The sequence below is a fragment of the Eptesicus fuscus genome, chromosome 18 (assembly GCF_027574615.1).
Source record: "Eptesicus fuscus isolate TK198812 chromosome 18, DD_ASM_mEF_20220401, whole genome shotgun sequence".
Taxonomy (NCBI): domain Eukaryota; kingdom Metazoa; phylum Chordata; class Mammalia; order Chiroptera; family Vespertilionidae; genus Eptesicus; species Eptesicus fuscus.
The window spans coordinates 1,452,879-1,465,301 of NC_072490.1; the positions used below are offsets into that span (position 1 = coordinate 1,452,879).

The following is a 12,423-nucleotide window of genomic DNA, read 5'->3' on the forward strand; positions in this document are numbered from 1 at the left end:
GCAGACACTGTCCATGAAGGAGACAGGATGCAGCAAGCACACACACCCACAGCACCTCTTCTTTCTTTAACGTTTTTACTTATTGATTTGAGAGAGAGATTTGTTGTTCCGCTCATTTAGGCGTTCATCAGTTGATTCTTGTATGTGCCCCGGCCGGGAGCGAACCTGCAGTCTTGGCGAATCAGGGGGACACTAACCAACTGAGCTAATCGGCCAGGGCAGGACCGCTTCTTCTAGGCAGCCGTGACCTGTACGAATGCCTGCCCGCTCCCACACTCAGCCAGTGCTCTCGAGTGCTCAGAGATGGCCAGGGTCTGGTCTGAGGCGGGTAGACCTTTGTCTGCCAACTTGCCCTCGCTCCACCCCAGTGTTGGCTAGAGGCGGGGCCAGGACCCTGAAAATGGACAGTCACAAAATGACTTGGGTCCCAGAACAGCCAGCCCGGGCCCAGCAGAATGAGGTCCAATGCCCCGCCTGGAAGGTCCCTTGGCCTCTGACTCTTCAAGTTCATCCCTGTCAGAGCTACGCGCCCCCCCCCCCCCAACCCCAGGATCCCCACGCAGGCCCGCAGAAAGGCCGTCAGTACTGAGGACAGCGCTCCCCGCTCCGCAGCCCCTGCGGCCTCCGCCTATTGGGACCTGCTCAGTGCCCGCTAGGTGCCTGGGGAGGGCCACTCAGACGCCGCACCCCGAGATCAGGCCACGCCCCAAGGGACCTCCGGGAGGCGCCGCCTGGGAGCCTGTGGTCGGGCTCCTCCAAGTTCACGGCAGTGGGTGCCCCGCCCCTCAAGCCCGGTTCTGCAGGCCCCACGCCCTTCCCTCCACCGGCTGCTCCCGGGCGGGTCCGCTCGGAAGGCCCCACCGCACACGTGCGTGCTGCTCCCCGCCGCTCACTCCCCCGCCCAGGGTCGGACCTCACTCTGGGAAGGCCCAGTGTCCACTCGTCCATCTCTCCGTTCACCCGTTTGCGTGTGACCGTGGTAGGCGCCGCGCCGCAGCCGTGGCAGGTGCAGGGTTAAGGTGGGGGTGGGGGAGGTGTCCCCGAGTCGGGAGGGGGGAGAGGGCGGACCCCGTCCAGCCCCGCCCCGCGCCGGAGCCGAGCCAGAGCCCCGCGGAGCCCGGCCGCAGCCCCAGCCGGAGCCGCGGAGCCCGAACAGCGGACCCCGCGCCCGGGCGGCGCCGGAGCCCCGGCCGGTGAGTCCCGCTGGAACTGGGGAAGTTTGGGGCACAGGATGAACCCCAAGCGCGCTCGCCCGGACCCGCCCCCCGCCCTCCCGCGAGCTGGAAGTTTGGGGCTGGGAGGCTCTGGTGCATGGGGTCCAGGAGTGTGGCCCCTCCAGAAGGGATAGGCTGGGGGACTTGGGGTTTGCTGTGAGGGGCGCAGAGGTCCCGTTGCCCATTCCTGCTGGATCCTCCTCCTCCCCCATATGGACACAGGGGGGCTGGCCTCTGGGGGCCTGGCGTGGACCAACTGCTGAGGGTGAACCTCGAGGGGAAAATGTGGGACCCTGGCCTCCAGGCCCCAACACCCTGATCTTGGCCTTTGCTGGTGGGAACGGCCGAGCTCAGTGCTCCCAGAGGGGTGGTGGGGTGCTCTGGAGTTGGGCCCTGGCGGTAGTGGGAGACCTGGCGGCTGCCCAGGGCACAGTGGAAGCCCGGGGGGGGGGGGGGGGGGGGAAGGGCGGGCAGGAGTCCGCCCTGAGAGGGAGAGCTCTGTCCTCGCCACCTGCCTCCCATCTGGACCCAGGTGTGACCAGGGAGCTCTGAGGTGCTGGGCAGGGCTCCGCCTCCCGTGCCCTCCCCTGCCCGCTCTGAGCTGGGCTGCGACCCTCAGCCGCCTTTCCCAGCTGTGAGGTGGGAGGTGGCCCTGCATGAGGGAGGACCAGCCACTTCCCTGCCCGGCCATCCCTCTTCTCTCAGAGGCCAGGACGGGTGGCCAAGGACTCTCCTGGTTATAAACAGTCTGGGGGGGGGGGGGGGGAGGTGAGCAGGGACAGGGGTGGGAGGGAATCCCACAGGTCCATGGGAAGGGGGAGTTGCCTGGGGTCTGGGAGCTGCGCCCCTGCCCCCTCCAGGTGGGTGGGCCTCCACGGTGGCTTGCTAGCCAGCCAGGGGTCTCCTGCCTTTCCCACCAGGGATTCTGGGCCCTGAGCTACAGGCTGCTCATCTGGCCTCCGAGAGCAGGTCGGTGGCCTGACCCTGTCTCCCTCTCTCCTCCAGGAGGAGGCCCGTGCCCTGGGCGGCCGGACACCCCTTTAACCCGGTGGTCAGGATGAGGCTGGCATCGCAAGGCCTGCAGCCTGAGCAGTAGCGCGGCCTGCCAATGAGGTGAACACCATGGCTGCAGGGGGTAGCCGGGCCTTTGCCTGGCAGGCGTTCCCACCCATGCCCACGTGCCGGGTGTACGGCACGGTCGCACACCAGGATGGGCACCTGCTAGTGCTGGGGGGCTGTGGCCGGGCTGGCCTGCCCCTGGACACCGCCGAGACCCTGGACATGACCTCACACACGTGGCTGGCACTGGCACCCCTGCCCACTGCTCGGGCTGGCGCGGCCGCTGTGGTGCTGGGCAAGCAGGTGCTAGTGGTGGGAGGTGTGGGCGAGGGCCAGAGCCCAGTGGCTGCCGTGGAGGCCTTCCTGGCCGACCAGGGCGGCTGGGAGCGTCGGGCCGCCCTGCCGCAGGCCGCCATGGGCATCGCCACTGTGCAGAGAGGTGAGTTGCCCCCAAGGGAGGGCTCTTGGTGCCCACGCCCTGCGTTTCCCACTTGGCTCCTTCCCTTAGAACCGGGCAAGAGCTGTTGCTTTAGCCTGGGTGCCTGGGCAGGGCTCCGCCTCCCGTGCCCTCCCCTGCCCGCTCTGAGCTGGGCTGCGACCCTCAGCCGCCTTTCCCAGCTGTGAGGTGGGAGGTGGCCCTGCATGAGGGAAGACCAGCCACTTCCCCGCCCGGCCATCCCTCTTCTCTCAGGGACAAGCGGGTGGCCAGTGACTCTCCGGGTATAAACAGTCTGGGCAGCAGGTGGGGGCAGAGCCTTGGCTCAGAGCCCGACAAGACTGTCCCCTCACACACATCAGGGAGGCTGAGTGACAAAGGCCAACCTGGCTAGGGGACAGTTGCCATGGAAGCACCCAGCTGACTGGCCTGTCTCCTCCAGGCCCCCAGACATGCCCCCAGCTGACCTTGAAGACATAAGAGGGCAAGAACTTACTCTAGTGAAAAGGTGGGGTGCAGAGGTGCTGGTGGGGCTCCCGGCAGAAGGCTTGTGGCCAACACTCCTCTCCTGCAGGCCCCAGCTCCTCTCCCAAACCCCCAAGCTGGTTCCCCCACCCTGGCTTAAACCATCCCCCAACCTCCTTCCCCCAGGGGGGCCCCATCTTGTGGCCTCCAGGTCTGACCAGGTCTGCTTCTGCCTGAATGCCAGACTTGGTTGCCATAGCATCTCCAGGGAGACGGAGACAGATTATAATTAGATCTGCTGTCTCCTGCTCTCCACTTGGAGGGGCCCTGGCCAGGGCAGGAATCCTGGTTCTCCCAGCGCCCCCTCCAGGCAGGCGGGAGGGTTCCCCCGTTGGAGACCCACAAACATGGGTCTCCAGCCTCCCCAGGGCAGCTGTCGGGGTGGGGTGCCCTGGGGAGCCTGGGGTACTGTCTGCACTGCTCTTTGCTGTGCAGATGGTCTGGTGTATGCTCTGGGCGGAATGGGCCCGGACACAGCCCCCCAGGCCCAGGTTCGGGTGTACGAGCCCCGCCAGGACTGCTGGCTCTCGCTGCCTTCTATGCCCACGCCCTGCTACGGAGCTTCCACTTTCCTGCACGGCAACAAGATCTATGTGCTGGGTAAGGACCTGGGGGCTGTGGGAAAGGGACCCGGAGTCCAGAGCCCCTACCCCTGTGAGTTGGCTAGAATCAGGCTGAGTTTGGGGGGGCAGGACAAGGAGGCTTTGTTGGGGTGAGCCAGGCTTGCTCCGAGGCTCCAACCCCTGGCGGCCCTGCTGGAACTGGAAAACCAAACCTCAGTGCCCGGCAGCGGAGGGTGGGCGACAGGCCCTGGCTGCACAGCTGGGTGGTGGCAGGAGTGGGCAGCGCTGAGGCTCAGCAACCTGGTGGTGGAGGCGCCTGCCCGCGCCCAGGCTCCCGCCCAGGTGCCTGATGCCATCGCAGGGGGCCGCCAGGGCAAGCTCCCCGTGACTGCCTTTGAGGCCTTCGACCTGGAGGCCCGGACCTGGACCCGGCACCCAAGCCTGCCCAGCCGCCGGGCCTTTGCTGGCTGCGCCATGGCCGAAGGCAGCGTCTTCAGCCTGGGGGGCCTGCAGCAGCCTGGGCCCCACAACTTCTACTCGCGCCCGCACTTCGTCAACACTGTGGAGACGTTCGACCTGGAGCACGGTGAGCAGGGGTCCTGGGCGTCCTCCCGCGTGGAGGGCCCGTGGGGCCAGCCCTGACCCGACCTCCCCTGCAGGCTCCTGGACCAAGCTGCCCCGCGGCCTGCGCATGAGGGATAAGAGGGCTGACTTTGTGGTCGGCGCCCTTGGGGGCCACATTGTGGCTGTCGGGGGCCTTGGTGAGTCGGCGGGGCTGGGATGGGAGGGAGCCCAAGGCAGGAAGGAGCGGCCTCCAGCGTGAGCACCACCTCCCGTCTCTGGGCTCGGGGCTCATGAGCTTCCCTTTCCAATGTGGGAGCCAGCCAGGGGCGGTCTGTGTGGGCCAGGTCTGGGGTTTCCTCAGCCCGACTCTCAGTCGTGTGCCAGCAGGGGCCTCGGGCACTGGACGAATGGCCATGGGAACAGGAATGCGCACACGGGGGGTGGTGCATGGGCAGCAGCAGCAAGGCCCTGACAGGCCGTCCTGGGCGCTGCCTCCTGGCCACGCTCGGTTTGGGGAGAAGAGAGCGGGCGCCCCTGCAGCCTGTGCCCTTCCAACCGCCCTCTCCTCCGACAGGAAACCAGCCGTGCCCTCTGGGCTCCGCGGAGGGCTTCAGCCTCGCCCGGAGGCGCTGGGAGGTGCTGCCCGCCATGCCCACGGCCCGCTGCTCCTGTTCCAGTCTGCAGGCTGGGCCGCGGCTGTTTGTCATCGGGGGCGTGGCGCAGGGCCCCAGCCAGGCCGTGGAGGCTCTGTGTCTGCGTGACGGGGTCTGAAGGCCTGAAGACCTTCCCACTGGAGCACTCAGGGCCAGAGCAGCTGCCTGTGGCTCTGAGGGATGAGGGAGGCAGGGCGTGGGCGCTGTGACACGGCCTCGAGGATGGGGCGGGAGGCGCCATCCTTAGCGTAGGGCATCCATAGGCTTCCACCCCCTCACCCCATTCACTCACGGGCCAGGCCTCGCTCCACCCTTGCTCTGGGACCTACTGGGCCTTCTGTCTGACTGGGAAGTGGGGGAGGGGAGAGCCGGCCTATGCCCTGCAGGGTCAGTGCCTGCCTGGAGTTGGCCCGGCCTTCCCAGTGACCATTCCTGAAAATTCCTGGCTGCCAGCCTGCCTCAGAGGCCCCTGGGACCCAGGAAAGTTGGAGAGGGTGGGGGACACAGAGGGAAGGGAAGAGTGAGCGCAGGAACCTCTAAAAGGTCAAACATGTTAGCTCTGGGCCCTTTACACTGTTGGCTGTGTGACCTTGGGCCAGTCATGTCACCTCTGTGCCTCAGCATCCTCACTAAACGGGGATCTCCGGAACCTTCCTGCCCTCCCACCTCACAGGGCTGTTGTGAGGACGCGGGGAGTTCAGATGTGGAAGTAAAAATGCTGCTAAAATCTGGTGCACGCCCTGGTGGACTCCTCTGTCACCCGCAGCCCGTCCTGGGGGCCTCAGCTCTCCAAAGGATAAGGGTCCAGAAGAGCCTTTAGATCGGCCACTGCCCCCGGTGTTCTGATGTCTCAGCCCCTCCTAAGCCTCAGATTCTCCGTGGGGACCCAGGACGGCCGCTGTCCCCACGTCCTGGATGGTGGGGGTCCCACAGGACGGGCAGAGAAGAGCGCAGAAACGACCACACACCGTGCGGTCAGGGCGCTCTCCCAGTCTGGGCCTCGGTGTCTCGCAAAGCCCTGCTGCCTGCAGAGGCTCATGGGGTGTGGCGGCCAGTCTCCCTCTGTCCCGGCTGCGGGACGCGGTCCCCAGGCAGGAGGGTGGCCACCCGCCAGGCCCTAGAGGCGAAGTCCGGCAGAGAAAGCCGAGCTGCTAGCCCCTGCCTCCTCGTCAGGCTGCGCTGCCCACTGGTTAGGGCCGTGAGCTCTGGTTTTCTGCAGTCACTGCGTGTGAGGGGCTCACAGCTGGGTTTGCGGCAAGAATGGGTTTGGGCTGGCTGTACCCCTTCTCACTCTACGGCAGAGCTCCCAGGCAACACCGCCCCTGCCCAGCACACAGGCACCAGGGGCACCAGTGCCATGGGAGCTGGGAGTGAGGCCTGGCAGTGTCTCGCTGCGCTCCAGCCGCTGCACCCTCCTGGGCAACCAGCACAGGCCAGGGAGGCTCGGTGTCAGCCATTCTTTTTTGGTTAATTCTCACCGGAGGGTATTTTTCCATTGATTTGTAGAGAGAGTGGAAGGGAGAAAAAGAGACACAGAGAGAAACACCGATGTGAGAGAGACACATCAATTGGCTGCCTCCCACATGCACCCCGACTAGGACCAGGGATCAAGCCTGCAACTGAGGTACATGCCCTTGAGGTACGTGCCATTGACTGGAATCAAACCCACGACCCTTCAGTCCGCAGGCCGACGCTCTATCCACTGAGCCAACCGGCCAGGGCCTCAGCCATCCTTGTTTAATGCTCTGGACCAGTTTAGACACTCGGAGACCCCCTCATGAAGGTAATGCTGCAGCGGTTTGGGCCTGGGGATCTTTGGGAGGTTAGTCGGTGTACTGGGGCTGGGGACCTGGGGGCCCCCGCTGTCGCCGCCACAGTGGCCACTCTGGGACGGCTGGCAGAAGTTCTGCTGGTAGGTGGTACGGGTGCGGGGAGACTGGATCTGCACAAAGTGGACGAGGCGCTGAGGGGGGTGACTGGGTCCTGGGCATAAGCGGAAGTTGGACTGGTAGGAGGATTCCAGGGGCCGCTGCTGGCACAGCTCCAGCTCGCTGGAGGCCCAGTGCAGGAAGGTGGGCCGCTGACACAGGCGCGCCAAGTCTTTCCGCCTCCCGATGCCCTGCAGTAGGCAGTAGGGACCCTTCTCAACCGTACGGGCCCTTGGCCCACAGTCCTGGCATCAGGCTTTGCCTTGGGTGCCTCCTAAAGCTCAGCCTGCCCGGTGATGCCTGGCTTGTGCCTGAACCCCTGCCTCCATTCCGAGTGAGGCCCCAGACGGCAGTGGCCTGGGACACTTGCACATTGTCAGGCAGGCCGGCAGGGAAACCAAAGCACGCTGTGTCCCAGCCCTGCCGGGAGCCCCTCCCGCACTCTCACCCCCTCCCTGCCCAGCTCCCGCCTGGGCGCCTCCCGCGCACTCACTTTGTCGAAGGAAGTGCGGTTGTCGTGCTTGGAGAAGAAGTGCTGCCGCACCGGCTCCTTGAGAGAGAGAGAAGGCAATGGGGGATGGTGCTCACCTGCCCCACGGAGTTCCCAGGACCCACAATGAGGGAAGGTGCCAGGAGCACCGCCCTAACTGCTACACTGCTACCACCCCAAAGGACAGACACAGATGAAAGCAACGCCTCCCTCTGGGACCCCTCCCCTGGGACCCCTCCCCTGGGACCCGTCCCAAAGCAGCGCCTCCAGGCCACCATGAGGAAGGGCTGAGGCATCGGCCAGGACCTCCTGCCCCCAGGGGAGTGGCTCAGGATTCACACAGAGCCCTCACCTCGTCACCCAGGATTAGGCGTGGTTCTCTCCTCCCCTCTGTCCACACCTACTCCCCCATCAGCAGCCCAAGCTCTTGACCCTGCCCACCACCTGGAAATGGACATTTTTCTCTCTAGCTCAGGCTCCCTCCTGAATTCCAGACTCAGCAGCTAACTGTAGACATCTAATGCAGCGTCCCAACCCGTGGTCCGTGAGGTCCGAAAGGTTGGCAACTGCTGGTCTAATGGGCATCTCACACACATGACTGAGCTCTGGATCATTCCCCAAACCCACTCCTGCTACAGCCTCCCAGCTCAGGTCACGCAGCTAGATCCAGCCAAACACCACAGAGACCCCTTGATTCCTTCTTTCACACCTTACATCCAACGTGCCAGGAATCCTGTTGGTATTGGAGCACGCCTCAGCGTGGCCACGGCTTCCCCTGGTCCGGGCCGCCTTCCTCTCTGCCTGAATTACTGCAAGAGCTTCCCACCTGGATTCCCTGCCTCTGCGCTTGCTCCCCACCTACTGTCCTCTTCGCAGGCAGAACAACTCTTAATGCATGAGTCCATTCACACCCTTGTTTGCCAAAGGTCCCTCATGTTTGTAAAAGCCAAGTCATCACAGTGGCCCGTGAGCCCCACACGGCACTGATCCTCCATCACCTGCGGCCAGCTGCACCCTCCCTGCCCGCCGGCACACCAGCTGCTCCCGCCTCCAGCCTGTGCACCTGCTCTTTCTGCCTGAGATTCTTCTGGCCATGACTCCTCCTCACCTTCCTCTTGGGAAGTCCTCCTCGAGCACTACCCCAGCAGTCCCATCACCCCAACTCTGCATTTCTCCCCTTCTCGCGTCTACAGGACTATATATTCTGGTTGCTTATTGTCTGCTTCCTCTCTGCCTTGCTCACATCTGTAACTCTGTCACGAGAACAGTGCCTGGCCGAACACAGTGCCTGGTCTGAGGCGTTCGGTCTCGGCTGGGTTGGGGAGTGAGCAATGGCTGATGGCAGGTTCCTAAGTAAAAGGCCAGGGTAGCTTCACCCCCATCTCTGAACCAGGATGCTCGGGGGGAGCCTGAGGTGTGTGCTTTTGACAAGCTCCTCCGCTGGGACCTCCTCCTTAGACAGCTAGGACAGGTCTCCAACCAGAATAAAAGCTTCAGGAAGGTGCGAGGCCAGCCAGCCTTACCTTCCATTCCTCATAACACAAGCTGACATCACAGGGATTAAAAACCCAGGGCACTTTTAGAAAAAAAACAACAGGAGAAAATCTTCAGAATCTAAAGCCAGACAAAGAGTTCTTAGACTTGATCCATAAGAAAAAGGAAGACCCATAAAAAATTGATAAATTGGGCCTCATCAAAATGAAAAACTTTTGCTTTGTGAATGTCCATGTGAAGCAGCTGAAAAGACAAGCTACAAACTTGGAGAAAATATTTGCAACCCACATACTCAGCGAAGGACTATAATACCTGGAACGCATAAAGAACTCTCACAGCTCCACAGTAAAATAACAAACTATCCAATTAGAAAACTGGCTAATGACATAAAGACATTTCACCAAAGAGCAAATGGCAAGTAACACATGAAAAGAAGTTCACCATCATTAAACATTCGAGAAATGAAAATTAACCACCGTGTGATGTCACAAGACATCAATCATAATGATTAAAATTAAAGATAGAGCCGGCGACAAGTGTTGGTGAGGATGGAGAGAAACTGGATCCCATACACACTGCTGGTGGGAATGTGAAAGCTACAGCTACTCTGGAAAATAGTTTGGCCGTTTGTTTTTAAAACCAAACATACAACTTCTCTATGACCCAGCAACTGCATGCCTGGGCATTTATTCCAAAGAAATGAAAACCTATGTTCACTCCAAAACCTGTACACAAATAGTCATGGCAGCTTTAGTTGTAAGAACCAAAAACTGGAATCAGCCCAGATAGTCTGTAATAGGTGACGAGTTAAGCAGGCATATACATACCACGGACTACTATCAGTAAAAAAGGAATGACTCATCGATACACACCACTGGGTGGATTGGAGGAAATTACGCCGAGTAAGGAAAACCAATCCCTGATAGTTCCACGCTCTATCATTCCAGTTAGATAACACTTTGAAGTGACAAAGTTTTAGAAATGGGAGAGAGATTGGTGAATGCCGGGGTTAGAGACAGGGGAAGGTGGAGAGCGGGAGACGGGTGGGTGTGGCCATAAAAGGGCAGCACCAGGGACCCTGGTGATATATCTTGACTGTGGTTTGGGTACACAAACCTACACAGGCAATAGAAAGTTCTAGATCTTCATATCCACACACAAGTACAAGTGAAGCTGGGGAAGTCTGGGTGAGAGGTGAATGCATTCATGTCAGTGTCCTGGCTGTGATGTTGCACTATCGCTTTGCACAATGTCACCATTGGGGGAAACTGAGCAAAGTGTAGAAGGAATCTCTATTATTTCTCACCACTGAGTATGTGTCTACAATCATCTAATACAAATTTCAACTTAAAAACCCTGGTAAGAATGCGTCCAACCCCCCCCCCCCGCCCCGCCCCTTGCCCAGGCAGCTGTGAGTGTCTGCCCCAGGAGAATGTCACCTACATCTTTGTTCTAAACCATCTAGGGCTCCTTTTCCACCAAGTGGTGAAAACCATGGTCTCTGGGCAGGTGGGGCTCAGGGGTTCATGCTGAAGAGGCCTTGGGGGGTGGGGGCAGGGGTCTCCTGAGAGGGGCTGTGTTTGCATGTGGGAGGCAAGGGCCCCCATGGAGGCCGCCAGTCTGCAGACACCGGGTGCTGAGGGCAGAACCTCTGCGGCTGCCTGAGGATGTGGGACAGGGACCCACAGTTACAGCACCGCCAGGGGCCGGCCTGCCCCAGCCATGACCCAGGACTAGAATGTCATTTCCCAAGAGTCGGGCAATCGAGGCTAGGAATCAATCAGTCTGGTTTGGAAGAGAGCAGAAGTGTCTCGTGTCTGAATGGCCTGGATAAGATGCCTGCTCGCCACGTGAGAGGAGAGGGAGTGGGTGCTGCCCGTGGGAGGCTGTAAGGGCAGCTGCAGGGAGCCTGCAGACCCCCACGCCTCCCCACTGCGAGCGCGTTAATGCGCCTCCCTGCGCAGCCCCACTACTTGCAACCGCTTCCCACCTGGGAGCAGCTAGAGGCTTGGCATCGACAAAACCTGAGCCCCGCACACAGGCCCGCTGCCGGGGCTCGGCCAGCACACACTGACACAGCCAGTCTCCACTTCCACCAAGACGTGTCCGCACTCTGGCCCTGGCGGACAGACTGAGCGATGCTCCAGTCTGGGGGCTCCCACAAACACCCAGCAGGAAGCCCGGGGCGCCTCTGTCCCCACACTACGCAGGCCTGGGCTCTCGCAGGGGAGGTGGCCCTGGCTCAGTGGGCAGTGACCAGGAGCGCCAAGGAGGTGCCAGCTCTGCAGCATGGCAGCCTCTGGGACCTGCTGGGGCTGAGTCAGAGGGCAGATCCAGTCGGACCTGGCTGAAGCCTGGGAGCAAGGCGCTGCTGGGCCCCTCCCCTGCTCCCCGGTGCCTCCCTGTGGCAGGGAAGCCCTGGAGGAGGGGAGGGGAGAGGAGAGAGGAGGGAAGGGGAGAGGTCTGCTTCCCTCGTCCCTCAGGCCAGCCCCACAGGTTCCAGAGGCCATGCCTTCCCCGAGGCCCTCCCCTGCCAGACTACCCTCCCCGAGGCCCTCACCTCGCCCCTCTGTACTGCACCCTCCTGAGCTCTGTCCCGAGTGGGCTTCTCCCAGTTGGGACCCCTCCTTGTCCCCGGCCGGGAAGCGGGCGGCCTGAGACCTGCACCCTCTCCCGCCGTTTTCAGCTGAACTCCAGGCTTCCTCCCTGGGCTCCGGAGGCCTGGCGCACCCGGGCCCTGACCCTCCTCCCTCTCGGCAGGAGGTCACCGCGTGGGCTCCTCCTGCTCCGCCTGCAGGGCGAGACCTGACCTCTGGGGACGAGAGCCAGGCCCAGGACGCCGGGTCCGTCAGCTGCGTGGGGGGCTGAGGGGCTCCCGGAGGAGCAGGGCCGGTACCTTGCATCGCTGCAGGAACACTGTGGGGGGCTGGGGCTTGGCCGCCAGGCGGTATTCGAGGGCGCTCTCATTCTTGAACTGGCCTCGGTAGTGCCCATAGAAGCCATTGTTGTGCTGTAGCAAAGGCAGGCGTGAGGGCGCGCCCACCCCCCCACTCCCGAGCCTCGGACCCAGGGCCCCAGAGGCTCCAAGCCGCTCCGGGGAGTTTCTGGCCGAACAGGAAGCATGGGAAGTGGGGGCGCCCCAGGAGGCGTCTCCCACGCCGCCTAGGACAGCGGGCGGCTGCGCTGGCCCCGGGGAGGGCCGCGTGCCTGTGGGGGGATCAAGCTTAGGCCTCAGGGCAAACGGGGTTCGGGGCCGGGATCCTGGAAGGGGCGGGGGGAAGGCCCAGTCGGCCCGGGGCCTGGGGGGGCGGAGGGGACCCCTTACCCAGGAGCCCACGAGCGCACTCTGCATCCTTCCGGCAGGACCGGAGCGCACTTTCCGCTCGTCCCGGAGCCGCCGCGGCGCAGGCCCGCCCGTTGCCTGGTGACCGACTGTGACCGCACAAAGCCTGCCGCTGGGCGGGAAGGCGGCCCGCACCCGGCGGGGGGCCTCGTGC

The 12,423-nt window shown here is 62.7% G+C and overlaps 2 protein-coding genes across 4 annotated transcripts; one reads left to right on the forward strand and one right to left on the reverse strand.

Moving 5' to 3' along the window:
* Positions 1–1,107: 1,107 nt before the first annotated feature.
* Positions 1,108–5,735, forward strand: KLHDC8B (kelch domain containing 8B). 2 transcript variants are annotated; one of them, XM_054729693.1, is made up of 6 exons: positions 1,108–1,193; positions 2,220–2,712; positions 3,670–3,834; positions 4,159–4,383; positions 4,457–4,558; positions 4,936–5,735. In XM_054729693.1, exons 2-6 carry the CDS (start codon positions 2,337–2,339, stop codon positions 5,130–5,132), a joined length of 1,065 nt encoding a protein of 354 aa, XP_054585668.1. In that variant the 5' UTR covers positions 1,108–1,193; positions 2,220–2,336; the 3' UTR covers positions 5,133–5,735. The 2 variants fall into 2 exon arrangements, with proteins under 2 accessions (XP_054585668.1, XP_054585669.1); XM_054729694.1 differs by lacking the exon at positions 1,108–1,193 and having other exon boundaries at positions 2,160–2,712.
* A 1,001-nt stretch (positions 5,736–6,736) lies between these two features.
* On the reverse strand, positions 6,737–12,421 carry C18H3orf84 (chromosome 18 C3orf84 homolog). Of its 2 annotated transcripts, none has more exons than XM_028133223.2 (4): positions 12,252–12,421; positions 11,823–11,936; positions 7,436–7,492; positions 6,737–7,133 (listed from the first exon to the last, which is right to left on the reverse strand). In XM_028133223.2, exons 1-4 carry the CDS (start codon positions 12,276–12,278, stop codon positions 6,738–6,740), a joined length of 594 nt encoding a protein of 197 aa, XP_027989024.1. In that variant the 5' UTR covers positions 12,279–12,421; the 3' UTR covers position 6,737. The 2 variants fall into 2 exon arrangements, with proteins under 2 accessions (XP_027989024.1, XP_008155794.1); XM_008157572.3 differs by having other exon boundaries at positions 6,737–7,154; positions 12,252–12,409.
* Between the last annotated feature and the right edge of the window lie 2 nt (positions 12,422–12,423).

What these genes read in the sequence shown, in the direction of transcription:
- KLHDC8B (XM_054729693.1), top strand. Translation starts at nt 2,337, where the DNA reads ATGGCTGCAGGGGGTAGCCGGGCCTTTGCCTGGCAGGCGTTCCCACCC. An exon ending in CATCGCCACTGTGCAGAGAG is followed by an intron (nt 2,713 to 3,669) that starts GTGAGTTGCCCC and finishes TTTGCTGTGCAG; the next exon opens with ATGGTCTGGTGTATGCTCTG. An exon ending in GACGTTCGACCTGGAGCACG is followed by an intron (nt 4,384 to 4,456) that starts GTGAGCAGGGGT and finishes CCTCCCCTGCAG; the next exon opens with GCTCCTGGACCAAGCTGCCC.
- C18H3orf84 (XM_008157572.3), bottom strand. Translation starts at nt 12,278, where the DNA reads ATGCAGAGTGCGCTCGTGGGCTCCTGG. An exon ending in TGTTCCTGCAGCGATGCAAG is followed by an intron (nt 7,493 to 11,822) that starts GTACCGGCCCTG and finishes CTCTCTCTCAAG; the next exon opens with GAGCCGGTGCGGCAGCACTT. An exon ending in ACCGCACTTCCTTCGACAAA is followed by an intron (nt 7,155 to 7,435) that starts GTGAGTGCGCGG and finishes ACGGTTGAGAAG; the next exon opens with GGTCCCTACTGCCTACTGCA.